The 22,202-nt window shown below is 31.6% G+C and overlaps 2 protein-coding genes across 4 annotated transcripts in view; one reads left to right on the top strand and one right to left on the bottom strand.

The window, feature by feature from the left end:
* LOC126772077 (zinc finger CCCH domain-containing protein 13) overlaps positions 1–22,202 on the bottom strand; it is a 66,661-nt gene that overhangs the window by 8,902 nt on the left and 35,557 nt on the right. The window lies entirely within an intron of this gene.
* On the top strand, positions 1,836–19,945 carry LOC126771954 (lipase member H-A). 3 transcript variants are annotated; one of them, XR_007669582.1, is made up of 8 exons: positions 1,836–2,192; positions 6,251–6,350; positions 8,063–8,211; positions 10,886–10,952; positions 14,239–14,426; positions 15,078–15,282; positions 17,418–17,571; positions 19,257–19,358. XR_007669582.1 is itself a non-coding variant. In XM_050492142.1 (8 exons), exons 1-8 carry the CDS (start codon positions 2,147–2,149, stop codon positions 19,315–19,317), a joined length of 984 nt encoding a protein of 327 aa, XP_050348099.1. In that variant the 5' UTR covers positions 1,837–2,146; the 3' UTR covers positions 19,318–19,945. The 3 variants fall into 3 exon arrangements, 2 of the variants coding, with proteins under 2 accessions (XP_050348100.1, XP_050348099.1); XM_050492142.1 differs by having other exon boundaries at positions 1,837–2,192; positions 15,078–15,296; positions 19,257–19,945; XM_050492143.1 differs by lacking the exons at positions 17,418–17,571; positions 19,257–19,358 and adding an exon at positions 16,912–17,170.

The following is a 22,202-nucleotide window of genomic DNA, read 5'->3' as shown; positions in this document are numbered from 1 at the left end:
AACTACTACTAAATAAATTATGTTATTAAATTATTATTATTAAATTACTAACCTAACCTAAAATGGCGATCAATACTAGAGACAAGCTTAATAATCCAGAATCCCACGAAGACAAATAACACCCCTTCAAGGAAGTCAACTGGCATACATTTTAAGACAATGAAGAATTCAGCTGGACTCTAAAACTTCTAATGTTAATTTATATTTATATTGCTTTTGAATCCCATATTTCCATCAATTTATAATCCTAAAACTTAGCTCGTGATGCTGCCTAATAAAAACATGCATGCACATTAAAACAACATTAATATAAGTGAAAGATAAATAAATTAAAAGAATATAAAATATAAGCATAACATTTTTAATTAATCATGACTGTCAACTGAATACTAACTTTAAACATCACTTGCAAGTTGCAATCATTTAACATGCCAAATATATATTTTTTTCTAATATCATTTTTATCAGTATCCTGTTTTATCCTGTATATATCAGTTTTCCTGTTTTTTTTTTTTAATTTAGTTGAAAATAAAGTTCGCACAATGTTCCTATTATGTGTTTATCGAGAAAGAATGTGAAGAGCGGCCTACCCACTCACTAGTGTTACCCGTGCGCGCCTTATCCCCGCGTCTGGCGGCCCTCTGCACGGGGTGTGCAGAGGGCCGCCAGACGCGGGGAACTCGCTGGGTAGGAACAGATACATTATTTCGAAGATTTCTAGGTGATTTTTTTATTATCTACTAATATATATTTGGATACTTCATAAAATTCCTTACAGATTAGTATGTAAATATTAAAACTATGTATGTTTTGTTGATGTTGATAACATTGGAAATTAAGTGGGAAGTAAAATTTGTGTAAAAAGAGATATTTTTTTAAAATTAAAACTGATAAAACAGTTTTTGCTTTATTTTATAGCTAAATCGTATATTTACAATTTCAGTATCACTAAACACGTTTGAATTAAACAAACGTTAATAAACAAATAGAACAACGATTAGCAAAAAAGTTAACAATTTTAGAAAGCCAAGTGTTATTCGAAAGATAATTTAATTAAAGAGTGTATGTATGAGAAAAGTTGCCATTTTTGTCACACGTTTATTCACGAAATCACGTTTTCTGGAACTACAATTTTACAATTGGTTTAATTACAAGATATTTATTATATTTTCATTTTTGAAAATTATTAATTAAGATTACATAAGACTCTGTGAAGAGAACGATTTAGCGAACTATAAGAAAAATTAAAAAAATTGCTAGTCATTATTATTTATACCGAATCAAGATACATAGTTATTATATATTTTATCCGCATAGCTCTTTTAATTGCGCTAAATACTAATTATATTCAAATGTCCAAGTGTTCCCAGGGGATACCACCTCTTACCATACCAACTCTTATCTTCAAGTCCAATGTCCATGTGAACGAAGTCATTACTTAATAAAATTATCTTCAAGTCCAATGTCCATGCGAACGAAGTCATTACTTAATAAAATTATTAAAGTACCGTATTCAGATCATTATACTTATTATTTTATTTTGTAAGTTTAGCAAAAACGCCAGCCACGAATTTGATTATCGATAAAATTAGTTACTACTTTATTCTTGAGTTAACCAATAGTAAATCCAATTATGTTGTTCTGCAATTCTGTCTTTGCACTTTCGAGTCGATTCGTTAGAGCAGTTACGTCCGGTGGTTCCATAGTTAATCTGGTATTATTGGAGGCTACGTGAAATATTATAGAAACAATTGCATAACTCTAATACCGTGACAGAGCGCTACACGAGAAGTAGGAACTTAGTTAGTAAACGCGCCTTGAACGGACAATAGATTCAAATTAAATTAATTCAAACAACTTAATGTGGTGAAGTCGTTTGTGCGGTTAAGGTTAGACTCATGAAGATAATATAAAGAAAATATCGCTATTAAATAATTCTTTATATACGGCAGCTAGTCATGGGCGATATTAGTGTCATGCGAGTATGAAACCCCCGAGTAGTCGTTTTGATCAAAGAGTATCTTATATAAAGTTTTAAAGACGTTTTATGTATTGTGGGACGTCTTCTGTGACCAATTACTGGAAAATGTATCGCGTGGTTTTAAGGCGATATTTCTTACGTTATAGGTGATATTTTTTTGCAAGCATGCTCGGTACTTCGACGGCATGTCGTGTGGCGTCCTTCTTCATTGGTAAGCAATTGTTTAGTATCTACCCGCATATCTGAATCTGAATCTGAAACCACTAGGAATATTGTCGCAATTACTAATACCAATGATATAAATTGGTTTTCGTGTCATTACAGTTTATTCGTGTTTATTTTATGATTCACTTAAATGTCTATGTTTACAGTTTTAAAGTAGCCAACTAATAGTCATTTACTTTTATTTGGAAAATAAATAAGAATTATTTTAGGGTACTTCTGAGCGCAACGGAATCTTTACATCTTTATGTAAATGTATAAATATTTTAAAAACGTAAAAATAGCGCATATTATATAGAATATTTGTTGTAGAATAGTTATTATCGGTTAATCTAATAAATAATATTTGCATCAGACTAATTCTGATTTTAATAGTTTCATATTATGTTTTCAATTAGATTATTTTATTGTTTCTTAGGCCAATTACGTTTAAATTAATTTTGTATGCCTATTTTTTATAATTGGAAGTTATTGTAATATTAATTTTTGATAGGTCAAATGATTATTCATTTTTACGTTTCAATTTCTCAAGAGTTTGTGTTTTGCCAAAGGATATATTGTTTACATATTATATATTGTGTGTTTGGATGTTGAATACCTGATGGAGTTTAATAGTGTACTCAACAGTGACAGCTTAGTGTATAAATCACGTGGAGATTAAGAGAAACCATGACTTTAGTTAACATGTATACCTACTTCTCACCTTGAGTTCGACGGTGAAGAAAATCACCATGAGAATATGTGCACGTGTCGGATGAAATTTGCCACATACATATCCACTTAACTTAATTGGAGCAGTGCTGAAAAGAATTGAGTTCCAAATTTTTCGCCATAAAAATATGATGATATTCTTCAGACAGATCTTCAGACAGATCATTGACGGTTATTCTCGAGATAGACAAGCCAACTTCATATTCTAATTAATAGTGTCAACAGAGAATATAACGGAGGTCTTTGTCATCATTGATTTTTAAGAACAAAAAAGAACTTTTACCGGTGGTAGGGCTCTGTGCAAGCTCGTCTGGGTAGATATCACCCACTCATCAGATACCACAAAACAACAGTACTTGGTATTGTTGTGTTCCGGTTTAAAGAGTGAGTGAGCCAGTATAATTAGAGGCACAAGGGGCATAAAATCTTAGTTCCCAGAGTTGGTGGCGCAATGGCGATGTAAGCGATGGTTAACATTTCTTATAATGCCAATGTCTATGGGTTTTGGTGACCACTTACCATCAGGTGGCCCATATGGTCGTTCGCCTACCTATTCTAACTCACCACCCCATAAAAACGCAAATGTTTTCATGGTCACGTTTGTTAGATAATAGAAAATACAGCTGAAGCCTTAACAGACGCTTGGCAATTAGTTTATTAATTGATCTAAAGATTTTAGCTTGCAGGTATATTTTGTTTTTGATAAAAACTGTTTTTTGTTAATTTTTACTTGTTCATATTATATTAAGTTGCACAAGTACAAAAGACGATAAAATATATGTTGTTAAAAATCCGTATATTTTATATATCCATCTATGGAGGAACAAATAAATTATTTGTTTATAACACAGCATTGTTAAAGGAAAATTGAAGTAGGAAATAAATAATGGTAATATTTACCTACAATCTGTTTAGTATGCAACAGGTACTTCTATGAATGTATGTTTGTTGAAGGACAGTCTGAGACATTATTCCAATTTATTTCGATCAAACATTTTTTTGTAAGTGTACTTCTCCTATGGTGCGAATTATTACAATTATAGTTTGAGTTACATTTTATAAATAAGTTGAAATTGATAATTCGGTTTTAAAATGAAACGATGGCTTATGGATTGATTTTTTTTTATTATTTTTCATTTATTATATATGTCTACATTATTTTTTTTATTTTTTTTATAGAATAGGAAGGCGAACGAGCATATAAGTGATAACGAGTATCACTTACCATTTACCACTTACCATCAGGTGGCCCATATGCTCGTCCGCCTTCCTATTCTATAAAAAAAAAGTACCTGATGGTAAGTGATCACCAACGCCCATAGACATTGGCATTGTAAGAAATGTTAACAAACGCTTACATCACCAATGCGCCACCAACCTTGGGAACTAAGATGCTATGTCCCTTGTGCCTGTAATTACACTGGCTCACTCACTCTTCAAACCGGAACACAACAATACCAAGTACTGCTGTTTAGCGGTAGAATATCCAACATTAATCATTAAAACGAAAATACTTCTGTAAAGTATTATTATGTAATGTCTTTTTAGATTTAACGAGTTAAACAGAAAACGTAACGTCGCGAATAAACATACAAACAGGCAAGAAAATGAATTATTGAAATGGTTTTATATAGCATAGTGTTGCTGAGATATTGATAAAAGTATAAGTTTTTTATAGTATCAATTAATTTCCTGTTATATAATAATATTCTAAACGTTCTTCAGATAATATTATAATTGGAAGTTTTTCCGTCTAACGATGCAATCTGACCTTTGCAACCAGTCAAGGGTTTTTAGAGGTTATATTGATTACCCACCCAAGGTAAAAAAGTTGAATTTAAGTTCATTTCCATATTCTTTTATTGTAAAGTAACTCTCTATAACTGATGGGCTTATCTCTACTAAAATATATATTTTTAATTAAATTTACATACTTATTATTTATGTAATTAATTATATATACAAATATCTATTTATATAATTGAATTTTATTATGAATATTTTAAACGTTTGTGTATTGGTAAAACAAACGTGAATTTAAGAAGAAGGCAGATTTACCATGCGGCAAAGTTTTCCTTCAACTCCAAACACGGGATGATTTAACATACATAAAAATTGCAAGAAACCCAGTGATTCGTACACAGATTAGACCTTGCAATCATCGGTTGTGATCCACGTGTTCTATCCAATGGGCCATACCGGCTCTCGTACTTGTATGTCATGACTAAATTGTTATTTTTAATTAAAACTCATTATTCAATTCAATTTATTTACATTATAAAACATAATTATTTCGTGTTTGTACCTCGTATTTTATGGTAAATTATTTTTCTGTTTTTAAAAGTCAGATAAGATATTAAAATGAATGGAATAAAATTAAAATAAAATCATGTGATTTTATTTTAGTTTTTACAGATATATTTCGCAAATATATAAAAAAATGCTTATTTATATACGTATATTAATATTATTTTTTCAATTCTCTTTTTTCATTAAAATTCTAAATAAACGTTGCAATTGTTTATTGAAATCATACAATTGCTATCTAAAGTTGTTAGAAATAATTAAAGAAAGAGGATCTCGATTATTATTCTTGTAATAATAAAGCATTAGGTGTAAATAATGTAGTAAACTAAACTTTATATGTAATTGTTTAGGTATATATGTTTCGAGTCAAGTTTATTATTATTAAAACAATATGATTAATTGTACGTCTTTTCGTTTTTTTTGCTGAGGATTTAAAAAAGAGTACGCCTAAGCCTGTTACAATAAAAATAATAAAATATAATGTAGTTACAATAATTTAGTTTTAATTTTGAACAGAATTTACCCATACAATTCAAATAAAAGATCAGCAATTCAGGTATATACGTTTTTTATTTATTTATATACAATAAATTAACACAGTTTTTGACGAATTAAACGAGTTTTTTCTGTATTTGATATTTAAGCTTTTATATGCTCTACAAATTGAGAAGTGAATAACACTATGATTGATTCATTTATTTTAGTTTGCAGTTATCAATATACAGATAATACGCTTTTAGTGACAGAAGTCATCAAGTGTTCATTTCCGGGTTACAGGTTTGGTTGTATTAATTAAACATCACTTTTTATATATTATATCCGTTCAATATAAGAGCATTCTTCACTGTACAAACACGCAATAAAAGACTTAACTCAATAGCTAAGTCTTAATTCGACGGAGACAGTAATAAATTATAAACGCAATCCAAACTGTTCTTTGGCGTTGATAACCAGGATCTCGTTATTTTTTAATTATAAATCATTTATGTATTTGCTTCATTTCATTGTAGTTTTAATTTTTGTATTTAGGTATTACACAAGTATGTTTTATGCCTGCACCCGTGGGCGACTGCAAGAACTGCTGTCCAAGGGATGATAGGATTGATATACAATATAAATTATTTACTAGGTAAGATTATAAAATGTATTTTCTAATTAAAATTAAGTTCTTGGTTAAGCGAGATGAGTAGTGAATTGATTACATGAATGTTAACAGTCGTGTGTTCGAATCCAGGTGAAGCACAACTGTATTTTTCATATTATGTTTCGTGTTATTTTTCGTGCTCTGCGGTGGAAAACATTGTAAGGAAATCAAAATCAAAAAGTCAAAGTACAGGACTGTATGATGGTGGCCTTGTGATAAGCTCTTCTGGGTGGTACCACCCACTCATCACATATTCTATCGCCAAACAGCAATAGTTAGTATTGATGTGTACACATCATTGGTAAGTAACTCTGGGCATAAGGGATATAACATCTTAGTTCCCAAAGTTGCACCAACTTTGGGAACGTATTGGTGATGTAAGGAATGGTCAATATTTCTTATGGCACCAATGTCTATATCTGTCCGTCAATGTACCTATAGAATTAAAAAAATGTCATCATCATTAAAAGGCATTTATTTGCTTAACAGTAATTCTTTATAAAGTCCTCGCAATGACATATACATATAAACATTAATATACTAAGTGACATCATAGTGCGTTTAAGTCTAAATCTAAGATAAATAATTTAAACCTTATGCATTGAATAACAAATGTTTATTTATTTACAATTGTTTGTATATACTTGCGAAACATTATAAATATCGTGATAATGATCTTTTTTTATACTACACGTTTGAGTAAAATAAGCGATTAACAAATTGGTTTTTATCACTCAGTAATATGAAAATCGTATGTAAACGAAAAAAACGAAACGACAAATAGTATTGAATAATTGGCCGTAAATGAACTCTAATCAAATATAATTTGATTCCTTATAAAGTGACCTTGCTTAGTACTATTATCGATTTCACTTAATTTTTAAATCGACATTAGTTTTGCAATGAGAAATCGATTTTGAAGCATAGGATTTGACCACAATGACACGGACAATGGCATTAATATCGAGGGATGTTGTTTCATTAATTATATTTCAATTTGGAACATATTTTAATATGCAGAATCAAAGTTTTTTTTTTCTTTTAGATAAAATGGCCCGTGATACACAGTTTTTTATATAGTATTTTCAATTAGTTATTTTTTTAAGCGCCTAAGATTTCTTTTTTAACCTACTATTTAATAGCTAACATTTTGTTCGTGTAATAATTTATGTATTACTGAAAATTTAAAACAAACGAGCACCAGGCAAATGCAAATGGGTCACATAATGGTGGTCACCAATAACCGTCGCCGTAGACACTATGAAAAATATTATGCAGAGCATCATTACGCCTTCAAGCACACTATCATACCTATTAAACCATAATAAATCAAAGTATTGCTGTTTGACGTTATCACACTTTTTTATTCTTTTTTTTTTTTTTTTATAGAATAGGAAGGTGGACGAGCATATGGGCCACCTGATGGTAAGTGGTCACCAAACGCCCTTAGACATTGGCATTGTAAGAAATGTCAACCATCGCTTATAGCCAATGCGCCACCAACCTTGGGAACTAAGATTTGATGTCCCTTGTGCCTGTAATTACACTCACCCTTTAAACCGGAACACAACAATATCAAGTATTGCTGTTTTGCGGTAGAATATCTGATGAGTGGGTAGTACCTACCCAGACGAGCTTGCACAAAGCTCTACCACCAGTATTCACACATTTCTTATTTTTTTCCTTATGTATTACAGATCTAATCAGGATTTCTTCGATATTATCGAACCTGGCCGTCCGGATGGATTATCCCGTACTCGTTTTAACACAACGAGACCTACTGTCATATATTTATTTGGATTCTCTGAAGCTGTTACTGGTCCAAGTACAACAAACTTAAAAAATGGTAAATATTCTAATATTTCATTTGAAGTGTACTGTTATCCCGAAGGTTTTATTACTCACTTATTTTGCGAAAATGCCTGTTAGCAATTAATTTGTTTCGTTTACATTGTAATGACCTTTGAAATTAAATCAAACGGGGTTGATTGGCCAGTAATTAATTATTTCTTTGATAAAGATTATAAAAGGATTGTTCTTATTTTTAATTGAAATCTTACCTTCAGTTTCCGAACTTTGATCAAAGTCTGAATTTATAAAACTGAACGGTCATTGGTCAGCAGCCGATGGTGTCATAGGCGACCAATGAGCGTTCAGTGTTTAGCCCAATTAGTTAAACTGACTTTGTTCATCTCATTTCAGAATCTGGCAAAGACGCTATTTGTTATATATGATAATATAAGGTAGTGATTTATTTTCATTACCATAATTAATTATATCCGGGAAAACTAATAAATAATACGGTATTATGGGGAATAAAGAAAATCATGGGTAAAGCCAGCATAACAAAGAAGATTAATAACGGTTATAAAAGTATATACAGTAACAGCCTGTTAATGTCCCACTGCTGGGCCGAGGCCTCCTCTTCCTTTTGAGAAGAAGGTTTGGAGCTTATTCCACCAAGCTGCTCCAATGCGTGTTGGTAGAATACACATGTGGCAGAATTTCAATGTAATGAGATACATGCAGATTTTCTCACGATGTTTTCCTTCACCGTGAAGCACGAGATGAATTAAAAACACAAATTAAGCACATGAAAATTCAGTGATGTTTGCTCGGGTTTGAACCCACGATCATCGGTTAAGATCACGCGTCACGTCACGCGTTCTAACCACTAGGCCATCTCGTATATGAAAATATGTGATTTTAATAAAATGATACAGATAATTTTAAATGTTATCAGCACTCTTTGAAGTTCAACGCCAATGCTATTGTATCGATAAAATATTACGCAAGGCCCTCAGCGTTGAAGTCGACAATTCAATTGTGTTTTATTGTATTAAGCCGTTTTACACTTTTCTTTTGTGTAAGCTTAAAGTAAATATTTACTAATATATATATAAGATAACTTCTTACGGAAAATTGTTTAGAATTAATGCTTGATTTTTGTTTTGCTATGCTATTAACACTAATAAAATTCATATATGTCATCAACCTTATAATGAATTTTTATAGTGATCCTTTTTCTTTGATTAATATAGTTGCCATATGAAATGAGGGATACGACTAAGATTGTATTTAGAAGACTATAAATAATTTATATTATTGATTGTATATATGTATACATCTCACAAATATCTTGATGAAAAGTAGAAATCATTTGAAAAATTGCTAAATATTGATTATAATTGTATATTTTCGTTTTAAAATAGATATAACTAATTCTGAAGACATTTATATCAATAGTTGATTTATCGACATCATGAATCATGTCGGTCGTCCTTTTGCTAACTATATTGTATCGCTAAATAGACGTTTTGGGCAGTTGGTTATTACATCTTGAAGCTGCTTATCTCTATTATATAACAAAGTAAATTTAGTATAACACAAATATAATGTGTAGGTCTAGTAGGTCGATATTTTATATCATAAATGTTGCTTGCGAATTATAGAGGATATTTGAAATTTAGTTTTTTTATCATTATCATCGCGGGCAAAAATTAATTTCATAATGACTAAAATATGTTACATCTTTATTTTTGACGTGAACGTTAAAATTGTCGTATGTTTTTTTGAAATTATTTTAAAGAAATGTTAATGAAATTTATTGTTTTGATAATGAAATATTAATATCATTTGGAAAGTACTGTGACATATTTGCGTATAAAAAGGTCTAAAATGAACAGAGAATATATAGCCCACGGCCGACCATACGCGAAACTACATTAATTTAATCTTAAAAAATACGATTTGGATGTTTGGATATGATCATTTATATATAAACTCGTATCCCCACGTATAATGAACACACTATTGAAAAAATTATACGATTTTTTAATTATAATTAGGATTATTCTGTTCAATAATTACTTATACATACATTTGACTGCTTCGTTGGTCTGGTGGCTTGATATAAGGCAGATCCCGAGGTCCTGGGTTGAAACCCTAGGTCGGGCCAATAAAAAGCTATTGAGTTTTTGTTGAAGATTCTCTGTAGCAGCCCGGAGTCGGGAAATAGGAAGTGTGTACACTCTCGCGCCTCGGAAAGCACGTAAAGCCGTTGGTCCTGCGTCTGAACTCTTTCCGATCGTGTCGGATTGCCATCCCATCGGATTATCAGAGTAAGGAAATATAATGCGCCGATGGTGAGTGGTCAATTCCGTCCTTAGACATCTGTGCTGTAAGAAATGTTAACTATTTTTTACATCGTCACCAACCTATGGTTGGTGGTAGGAACTATGATTTTTTGTAGATTGTGTCAGTAGTTCCACTGGCTTACTCACCCTTCAAACCCGAACACACAAACACTAAGTACTGCTTTTTGGCGTATATATCCAGATGGGTTTGCACAAAGCTACCACCAAGTAAAGTTTCATCATGATCGTATAAACATTTACATGTACACTTCTAAACTGGGTTGAAAACGACATACTTAATAGACATGTAAAAAGTAGATCAAGTGAATTTGAATATGTGGTATTTCTATTCATTGCGTGTAATTAAAAGTGATTTTATTGCAGCGTTTCTTGCACAGGGTGATTATAATTTCATCGCTGTCGACTGGTCCAGACTCATCGTTTTTCCATGGTAAGTAATAGAAAATTTTAACTATGACAGAATATTTCATTTCAATATTTAAATATCGAATAAAAATAATATTACTATTATATTGCAATTCAAAGTGGAAATGCTACTAGCATTCTTGTCACCATTCCACACGGTCACTATTTGTACAGTAGCCATTTTTATTTGTTATTTGTATATATGTATATTTGCTTTAATGTATTAATTATATAAAATACAATTACGTTATTATTATATTTAAAATATGTATTATATATTTTATAGTTGAAATATTTCAACTATAAATTTTATGAAACATTCCCCTGAGTGGAAAGTTGTCGGAAAGTTTTCGCTAAAAGCAGAAACCCACCTTTCCATACTCAATATATTTATACCCTAATCTTAATTTTAATTATGTGACACTAGCTTCCGTGTGGGTTACGGAGCAGGTGTTGAGTATTAGCCTATGTGTTAAGTCAAAATACATTCAGAAGTTTTCGTGTGAAATATTAACAGAAGTTCAACCACAAACCTTCGCATTTATGATATTAGCAGTTAGATACATGATAATAATAATAATATCCTGGGACATTTTTTACACACGGCCATCTGATCCCAAATTAAGCTTGTACAGAGCTTGTACTATGGAAACCCGACAACTGATATACCACATATACTATTTTTCTTTTGTAAATACATACTTATATAGATAATTACACCCAGACTCAGGACAAACAGACATGTTCATGCACACTAATATCTGTCCTGGGTGGGAATCGAACCCACAACCTTCAGCGTGAAAGGCAAGCTTCCACCAACCACGCCAACCAGCTCGTCGTTTTATACATCTTATTTGCAATAAAGTTTATCTATTAAGTATTATATTCTATTGTAAATAGAATAATTAGCAATTAGAAATTTCAAAATGTAACTGTAATAATTTTATCATAACGGTTGTTATATATAATGTTGTGTAATTAACAAATTACATAATGCTAAGACCGTCTTATCATTGATATTGATCTCTTTCACACAATTCTTATGCAGAGATTAAAATTAACGAATTAAAAAGTCACTAGAACGTGCAAAAGTGTCGTAATAAAATACTCCATAAAATTGTAAACTTAATTATATAAAGATTAGTTGTTGTTTGACTGAAATGGAATGTCAACTTAGTGCATATTACATTAGAACTATATAGTGTAGTAATTATTATAGTAGTAAATAGTATTACGTAATGACTTAAAGGGCTTAAACGCCAATAGTTTTATTGGCGTTTAGTAAATAGTATTACGTAATGACTTAAGTATAGTTTTATTGGCGTTTAAGCCCTGAGGGGTTTAATCGTAAATAAAACATATACCTATAAATACTTATGTAAGTTACTATAAATAGTTCGTTTTCGTCCACATGGAGGGGGGGACATATGTTATTTAAAAAGTCATCAAAGCCGGTTCAGTGGTTTAAAGCGTAGACAGACAGAGACCGAGTTACTTTCGCGTTAATAATATTATATATATACGTATACGTATACGTATACGTTACGTATACGTTACGACTACGACTCGCGTGCCATCAGTACGTTAATGGTACAATGCCAGAAACCTTCACGTAGGTGCCAACAATAATTGTACAAAATTTAAATTGAATTAGATAAACGATGCGTGAACGCATATAATACGATCGACACTTAGCATTGATTTTTACATAACGACGACGATATGATAACGATTAATCACCAAGAAAACATTTTTATCACAAATGAAACGTAATGGCCCAGTGGTAAGAACGCGTGAATCTTAACCGATGATCGTGGGTTCAAACCCGGGCAAGCACCACTGAATTTTCATGTGCTTAATTTGTGATTAAATTCATCTCGTGCTTTACGGTGAAGGAAAACATCGTGAGGAAACCTGCATGTGTTTTATTTCACTGAAATTCTGCCACATGTGTATTCTACCAACCCGAATTTGAGCAGCGTGGTGGAATAAGCTCCAAACCTTCTCCTCAAAAAGAGGAGAGGAGGCCTTTAGCCCAGCAGTGGGACATTCACAGGCTGTTACGGGAAGTATTTATATATAATAGTATGATTATAAGAGCCTCGTTCGTCCAGTCTCTAGTGGCTAAGGTCATGGGTTCCAATCTCAGGTCGGACCACTTTTATGAATTCGGTTTTTTTTGTAAAATACATACTTAATTACATACATACATACATAATTACATTTATATCTTTCAACACTCATTATATATTAGATTTATATTTCTAAAAGTATCTGTAGAAAATAAACTGAATCAGATAAATTTTCATAATCATAATATAATTTCTCAAGGTCTCATTAAACTTAAAACCTTAAACATGAATTTATTGACCAACAATATAATTTTCTTTCGTGATAATTGCGTTGTAACATAAAAGCTTTTATGTTACATATACAACAACTTTTTCTTTATGATATTAGATCGATTGCGAATTACATTTTAAGTATGATACAATTGACCAAGTTGAACTAAATACTTTTATCATAACGAAATATTTAATTGAAATTATTTTCAACTAGTGTAGCCATTAGTTAATCGTTATTACGTTGAAAGACGAAATAAAAATGATAAAAACAAAGCAAAAATGACATTTTATTAGTTCCTACCTTCTATGGTTTACGCAGAACAACTTACCAAAGTTACATCACAATTAGATAAATAGTATAAGAATGCTCAGAGGACGAACATACATACATATTATTTGTATTATAGATAGATATGATTATATTCCCGACGTAAATTGAAATATGTAACTAAGTGAATTTGTGTGTACGTGTGTGTTTAATTAATGTAAACAGTAATTAAATTTTCTATTGTTTTCTTGCTTTTAATACTCAGCTACAAGTTTTTGTTGGAACATTAAAACACTTAATTGAGAGTCATCAAAGTAGATAACAGTAACACATGGCCGAATTGTACATGTGTGTGTGTACATCAAGGAAACAGGTCATGTAGTACACCTGACCTAAACAGCATCTCATCAACATCACTTGCCTGAGTTTGATAAATTATTCATTTCAACAAATCTGTTTCAACATCACAGTCGTGTTTTCCGTTTCAAGTGTTTTTGAACTTTAATGTTGAATAAAGTTGTTGAAGGAAATGTTAATGCAATGTATGTAACGTTAACATTAAAATTATATAATCTCTTAACTTCTTCTACAATATTCAATATATATATGTATATTCATATATATATTTAGTTACAATTTAACGTAATAAAACTTAACTTTAAAAATATTAAAATTATATAAGTCTGATGCATTAACAGGTACATATCAGCGGTGAGGAACACGCGGTACATGGGACAGCGTCTTGCAGATTTCGTAGAATTTTTAAATTCTTCCGGTATCCCAGCTGGTTCCTTGCACGTTATAGGGTTCTCGTTGGGTGCAGAAGCCGCTGGATTCGCTGGAAAAGCTCTTAATGCAAGGGGATTAAGATTAGGAAGGATAACGGGTAAGTTATGTTTTAAGCGTGTTTCAACATTATTTCATTAACGTTGAAAATTTAATTTCGCACTGGATTAAGATACGGCAAAAATTAAAAAGTCTTTCTTGGTTATCTGACGTAATATTTAAATGGTGACTTTACAACGGATTGTGTTATTTACGGTTTCAAATACATTTGTTTAAAGCCTTATTATACCACCACCACATGATGTATAACTGTTTCATACAATTTATTATATTAGTTAGAGTTTATGGTTCGAGCTGGTCTGAGATTAGCGCGTAAACAAAAAAACTTTACAACCTTTTATAATAATATAGCTATAGATAACAATATTAACTAAGAATTTAAAGTATGCATTGAACCTCCTTGCGAAATTAAATCTATATCAAGTTACAGTGCCGTGCAATTTTCGTATATCTGCCATTGACCATCAAAATCAGAGACAAATATATTGGTATAGAATAAGACCCACGAAACGACCTTCCTAAAATATTAGATAACCGAAAGACCAGTATTCTGTAAAAACTCACTTCGCGTCACTCATGAAATATCAAAAAGTTACTTGGAGTACCTACTACGGTGTTTTGACGCGTCAAAATAATATATATTTCGAGGCTATTTTTACAGAATAATTCTACAATTGACATCTTTTTTTAGGTCTCGATCCAGCGTACCCAGGCTATAGTTTAGGCGGGAGAGACAATCATCTCGCAAAAGGTGACGCATTATTTGTAGACGTGTTACATACAAATCCTGGAATATTCGGGTTCCCGCAGGCGATAGGTGATGTGGACTTTTACCCTAACCCAGGAATGTGGATCCAGCCAGGATGCTGGGTCGACGAGTTGCTGAAGAATAGAGAGTTGAGTTATTTTTGTAAGTAATATATTATTCGTGCCATAATAACTACACAGTTGTATAATATTCCTAGTAGTGTTTATTTATTAAGGCTAGTTTTTTTATATATGTCATTAAATATTTGATAGTTAAAAAAAAGTTAACATTATGTATATATGAGCCGAGATGGTCCAGTATTTAGATTATCTGAGTCCTAATTAAAGATTGTGTGTTCAAACTCGGGCTAGCACAACTGATTTTTCATTTGTTTAATTTGTACTTTTTTTTTATAGAATAGGAAGGCGGACGAGCATGTGGGCCACCTGATGGTAAGTGGTCACCAAACGCCCTTAGACATTGGCATGTTGGATGTCAACCATCGCTTACATAGCCAATGCGCCACCAACCTTGGGAACTGAGATTTGATGTCCCTTGTGCCTGTAATTACACTGGCTCACTCACCCTTCAAACCGGAACACAACAATATCAAGTACTGCTGTTTTGCGGTAGAATATCTGATGAGTGGGTGGTACCTACCCAGACGAGCTTGCACAAAACCCTACCACCAGTGAAAATATTTTATAATTCATCTCGTATTCGGTGGTAAAAAAAATCCCTAGGAAATCTGAGTGTATTGAATGGAAATCTGTGGCATGTGTACCCACCAATCCGCATGAAACCTTCACTTCAAATGGAGTTAGTCGCTGTAACGACATTAGCTTTTACTTTAATTTTTAATAGGTTTTTTTTTATATAATCTAATTATAACTTTTTTTTATTACAATCACGCTTTTATTTTCAAATTATCACCAATTGTGTCAAATTTATTTCACCTTAGCTATGGATTTATCGTTTTGAGTAAAACGCGACATTATGATTACAGTATTTTTTAAAGCGAACCATTGCGTGCCTTTTATTGTTTAGGGAACAATGATTTTACCTCCCCTCAGACTCATTTTTCGGGCGATCGATACTCTGACGTCATCGCGGATGCTGGGAACGAAGGACAAAGGGGGAAGTTACCTCAATTATGCCGATTATTTTCGTCGAACATTTTATTAATAGGACGTTTTACGCGTGAGATAAGAGTTGTTACAAAGATAAAAGGAAGGCTTTTGTGTATAATGTGTTGATACTTGGGTAACCGATTTAAATTGTTTTTGCTTAAACTCTGATTTAAGCGATTTTCGCTTGATGATTGTTGATAAAAATGTAGAATATTTATTGATAGAAAAATTTCCATCGATAAAAACCCACCTGGTCGAGTGGATAGAAGACGAGAATCTTAACAGATTCTGGGTTTCCCAGGCAAGCACCTAGGCAACCACTGTGTTTTCAGGTGTTTGATTTGTGTGTATATTTTATCTCTAATACTTACATGTGTCGAATGAAATTTTCGCCTAATAAACTACGAATTCTTATCGTTAAGCGGAGAGGAGGCGTTTGTCTAGCAATGGGACATATACAGGCTGAGACTTTATAAATAAGAAGTACGTCCTTACAGTATACAAAGTAAAATGTTGCTAAACTGTTTATTGTTATCTATTGTTATCTATCAATACAATAAGTCTATATTATTATTGGCATATAATAGTTCAATCAATTTACTTCCATCAAAAACAGCAATAGTAACTAAATATTCTTTCATTTTAAGGCTCATATTACGTCATATATTTGGAAGCAAAATTGCCGAACCAGTTGGCCTGCGTCCAAAGATTGATTGTTATGTCCAAATGTCAATGAAGATTTGTTATCTCAGCAAGATAGCTAATATACAGGGCGTGCCTTAACCCCTTCAAATATATGTTAGAATACAGTTACAATTTATGGACGAAAACATTTGCATGTTACATATATTTTTTGGGAATCTGAAATATGACATAGCTTTTCGTGTTTATTTTATTATATGGAAGTATATTTCAACAACATAGTATGTAGTCCTAACTTTATTATTTTATTTAGAATTATTCTTTTATTTTTTGTATGATTTTTACCCGTTTTAATATTTCCATATTCCATATAATCACAGTTTTAATGTACTCAAAACTACGATAAAAGTATTAAATTTATTTTAAATTAAAAAAAGGATAATATGATTTAGACCAATAGCATGGATAGCCGTATATTTAAGTACTAAAAGAATATATCTTTTCATTCCAGACGGTTGCAGTCACAATCGTTCTTGGAGATTGTATGTGGAGTCTATAAAAAATCCTATAGGCTTTCCAGCAACGTTATGCCGTGATTGGAAGAGTGCCACGGCATCATGTCGCTTCGAGATCGACGGTTACATGGGTTTTGGGGCTCAGCCACCGTAAGACGATAATCCTTTACTTGTATATTTTCATAAAATATGACGTTCCATGCTTACTAATATTATTAATATATTTGTAGTTTGTTTGTCTTGTTTTTATCGTATAAGACGATGTTTCTTTGTTTCGATCCATTCCTGAGCTAAATAAGCGCGTACCAATTAAAGTAACTATTTGCTTGTTGCGTGGGGTTGTATAAAAATAAAACGATTTTCGTTGACGTTCAAAAAGTTATAATTCTAAACTTTTTGTTTTTTATTGTTTTTATTTTACACTAAATTTAAGAAGAAAATCATAAATATTTGCGACACAAAAGGTTTAGCGATTTATACCAGACAACCTTTGGGCGTAGGACATTTAAAAATTAAGATTAGGATGGGTAGTGTAGTTATTTTTACCTTTACCTACACATACAGACCAATAACTTACACAAATAATACACATATTATCTAAAATATGGAAAAATAAACTTATATTTCTTGAGTAGTCTGCATATAATACACAGTTTCATGATAGTGATGAGTGGGTGGTGCCTACCTAGACGAGCTTGCAAAAAGCCCTACCACCAGTAAAGCTGTTGTAATTATTATAAAAAAAACATGTTTTTATTTTAGTGTGTATAAAATTTTATAAACGTAATGTGATTGCTTCTTAAACGCCTCACAACAACAATGTTACGTCAGTACAGTACAGTAACAGCCTGTTAATGTCCCACTGCTGGGATAAGGCCTCCTCTTCCTTTTGAGGAGAAGGTTTGGAACTTATTCCGTTATATGTTACGTCGGATTACGGAGAAAATACCATAAGCCTATAATCTTCTTGCGTATCATTTAGTATAAATTCATTTTAACAATAAATTGGGTCAATTTAACATTTGGACAAACATATCCACCATTTATATAGATTGAATTGTTATATAATGTAATAATGTTATTCATACATCTTCACGTGTGGTAATCATACGACTATATACAAAAATTATCTAAGTGCTAAATACCTAAGCAAAATATAAAATATAAGTAATCGTTTGTACGAGCATTTTGTCAGATTTAGCTTTATTAAAGTAGTTTTCATGATATTGGTATTCTCGTGTAAAGTTCATACGGACATATTTCAAGGTGACATACGGTGATAAACGGAACTAGTTCACAAAATCAAGGTCGCGGCAAGCTATGTTCAGCATTTTTTAAGGATAACATCCGAAATGAGATTTTCCGTAATGAAACCAGAGTTACTCGTTGATGATTATTCTTTATACGTCCTACTCTAAAATGTAAATTACTAGGTAAATTATTATTTATTAAATTGTCGAACAGCTTGTGAATGTCCCTTTGCTTCTTTGAGGAAAAGGCTTGGAACTTATTCTACCACACAGCTCCAATGACACATGCAGGTTTCCTCACGATGTTTTCCTTCACCGTCAAGCACGAGATGAATGATAAACACAAATGCTTAATTTGAAAACGTGGTGCTTTCCCGGGCTTAAACCCACGATCATTGGTTAAGATTCACGCTTTCTAACTACTAGGGCAATTCGGCTTTTTTTTAAATTGTCTTATAGTTAATAAATATTTAAAACGAGTTTTTTTTGGTTATATCAAGTAAACTAGTGTAAAATATAGCGTAGAATAGCTTTTTCGCACAATCATTTATTTGAGTAAAAATACTGACGCTTATTTTTTTTCAGGTTGAATGGGAAAATGTATTTGTCCACCAACGAGAAACCGCCATTTGCAAAAGACCCATAAATAGTCAAAATTTACAACTAATAATATTATAAGGTTATGAATAAATTGTAAATACCGAAAATATTTTAACTTAAATTAATGCGACCAGGGATCGTCAATAGTATCTTTATAGTTTTTTTTGACTGCCTCGTTGGTCTAGTGGCTTGATGTAAGGCCGCAGACCCGGAGGTCCTGGGTTCAATTCCCAGTTCGGGCCAATAATAAAAATTATTGGGTCAGAAAATTCTCAGTAACAGCCTGGAGTCTGGAAGTTGGAAGTGTGTCACGTAAAGCCGTTGGTCCTGCGCCTGAACTCTTTTCGGTCGTGTCGGATTGCCGTCCAATCGGATTATGAGAGTTAGGAAATAGAGAGTGCATCTGTGTTTGCGCACACACTTGTGCACTATAATATCTCCTGCGTAGTTGACTAATCACTCTTGAGATTGGCCGCCGTGGCCGAAATCAGTGTGAAGGACATTATTATTATTATTAGTTTTTTTTTAAATTGATATTTTTTTATCTAAACTCTTACAATTACTTATTGATATTAAATCGCACAGCTTCATGGAAACATATTATTTTTTAGAAGAAATAAATCTTCTCCTACTTCTATTATTGGTTTCTTCACAGACTTTCGTTTCTTTGTGTTTGTCTATTTCTTTAATAATTACTACGCATAATTTATATAAGTCAAGTTTAATTCACAATCAAAATAGAATATTAAATAAGAATATACTTACCAGTAATTCATTAAATATGTAATATAAGAACTAGTCATTTATGAATAAACAGTATCACCGCAAATACATCATATATTTGGTAAAACCATACTGACGTAAGCAGTTTGCAGTGATATTGGGTAAAATAATAGTATTTAACCAGTTGATGATGATGAAATAAGTAATAATAACTATATAACAGTCTACTATATAATTTGTTTCTCAATTATTCCTTTGCGTCCATTAGTATTGAGACTTTTATGTAGATAGGATTTTTCTAGTGAACAATTCTAGGGTCAAAAGGTTTGGGTTCTAAAAATTATAAGATCAATGTCAAAATTATAATGGTAAAAATATATTTGTTGTACGTTCTTCTTCTAATCATATAAGTTTTTAATATGTCATTTTCATTCACGAAACGATAATTAAAAGTCCGAAAAAATTATTTCCTGAGTATTGCTACTTCTTAGTAAGGTTGGTTAATACTTATAATATGCTTTAAGAAGTAGGTACTTAGTACGGAAATCAATAAAGTAGTGTATTAATCATTCGAAAACTGCAGCGTTTTCTTTCTATCTTAAGCTTACTTTGTACCATTGAAGTTAACAATTGTTTAAATGAAGATAAATTACAAAATTAAACTTCCAAGTCAACAGATTCTGTGTTACGAGATAAAGTATAAATATTCATATATTTCTGATATGATATGCTTTCGAAACAGAGCAATCCAATATCCGATATTTTCCTTTCTTTTCCGTTGCAAATATTTGAGGAGAGGATCACAATGATGGGTTTTCCTTTATATTGAGAAGCGCCACACGATGGCGGTCTAATAAAAGCAAGAACTAATTTCGTTGACTTGTTTCAACCTGCATTTGCCGTTCTTTGTTTATTGTTCGTTCTTTTAAGGAATTTTGGAAGAAATGGAAAATAAAAGAAGAAAGCATAGCCATTTAAAAAAAAAAAAAGTTGGAAATATTTAATTTACAATGAGACCCAAAATTCAATTAAATTTAGATCTTTCCCTGTTCTAAGCTAAAATATAAATTAGATTTTAAGATATAATCTATAAAATAAGATATAGTAAATCTTAAGATATTGTAAAAACTTACAAATACGTTTGCTTACGTCTCGCTTATTTTCAATTATACGATAGTATAAGTTAGATCTTTTACGTGTGGGTTTGGTCATGGAATGACGTGAATACGTCTACGTCAGAAGTCTATACGTAATAAAAAACATTTATTTCGAGGTATACTTATGTGATGTCATTAGAAAGTTTACACCTATTCAGAAAAATAAGGTACCTGTTTTTGAGTATAAAATTTCTGGGTCTTTTTTATTTTGTACTATTAATATTAATATTCTAAAAATATACAAAATTGACAATGTCACTATGTTTTTTAACAATTAGCCGTAAACACCCCGGATTATTTCGATTTAAAGGTAACGCAACGTAATGTATAACGTAAATATATTATACAGTAAATATATTTTTCCGCTTAAGTTCCTTTAAAATTATGTGAAATTCTGTTCTTCTAAATATTTAGTTTATAAAATAGTGCATGGTCATTGTTAATAATACGTGTGTGTGAAGATCGCTGCAAGCGACTAAGAGAATAGCTAATTTAATACTAATAATTATCGAAAAAACTTTAAAGAAAACAAATGTTTGTTAATGGTTTAACCATACTCACGGTGTCAATCAGCTCGCTTGAATTAGAATGATCGTCGTATTCACAGATTCTGACCTATGGTTTTATCTGATTCCGATACCCGGTACAGCTAGCTGACATCATGATTGTTCGTTGGATAAAATTGGCATCTATTCGAGAATTTGTCCGACAAGTCACAAAACCAGTATCGAGATCGTGTTTACTGATACTAACGACGAGGTTATTGGTGTATTCATTTGCTTTAATTTGCCCAGATCTATTGTGGAGTAAGAACAATTTTGATTCCGGTGACTAAATTTAATTGTAATACCAAATGAAGAACACGTACATATACAATAGATACATAATATAGTATCTACTATTGCGCGTTATACGAGAGCTTGAAATAATTGATTTTAAGATTTATAAGTAAATAAAAAATTAACATGTCGTTAAAAAATCGCAATTATTTCCAAGCTCACATTGTTAAAATGTCTGATCAGCGATGAGCGTTTGTAGCACAAAAAACAAA

The sequence above is a fragment of the Nymphalis io genome, chromosome 11, assembly GCF_905147045.1.
Source record: "Nymphalis io chromosome 11, ilAglIoxx1.1, whole genome shotgun sequence".
Taxonomy (NCBI): domain Eukaryota; kingdom Metazoa; phylum Arthropoda; class Insecta; order Lepidoptera; family Nymphalidae; genus Nymphalis; species Nymphalis io.
The sequence above is the reverse complement of the archived record's forward strand: the minus strand, read 5'-3'. Positions and strand labels throughout refer to the sequence as shown.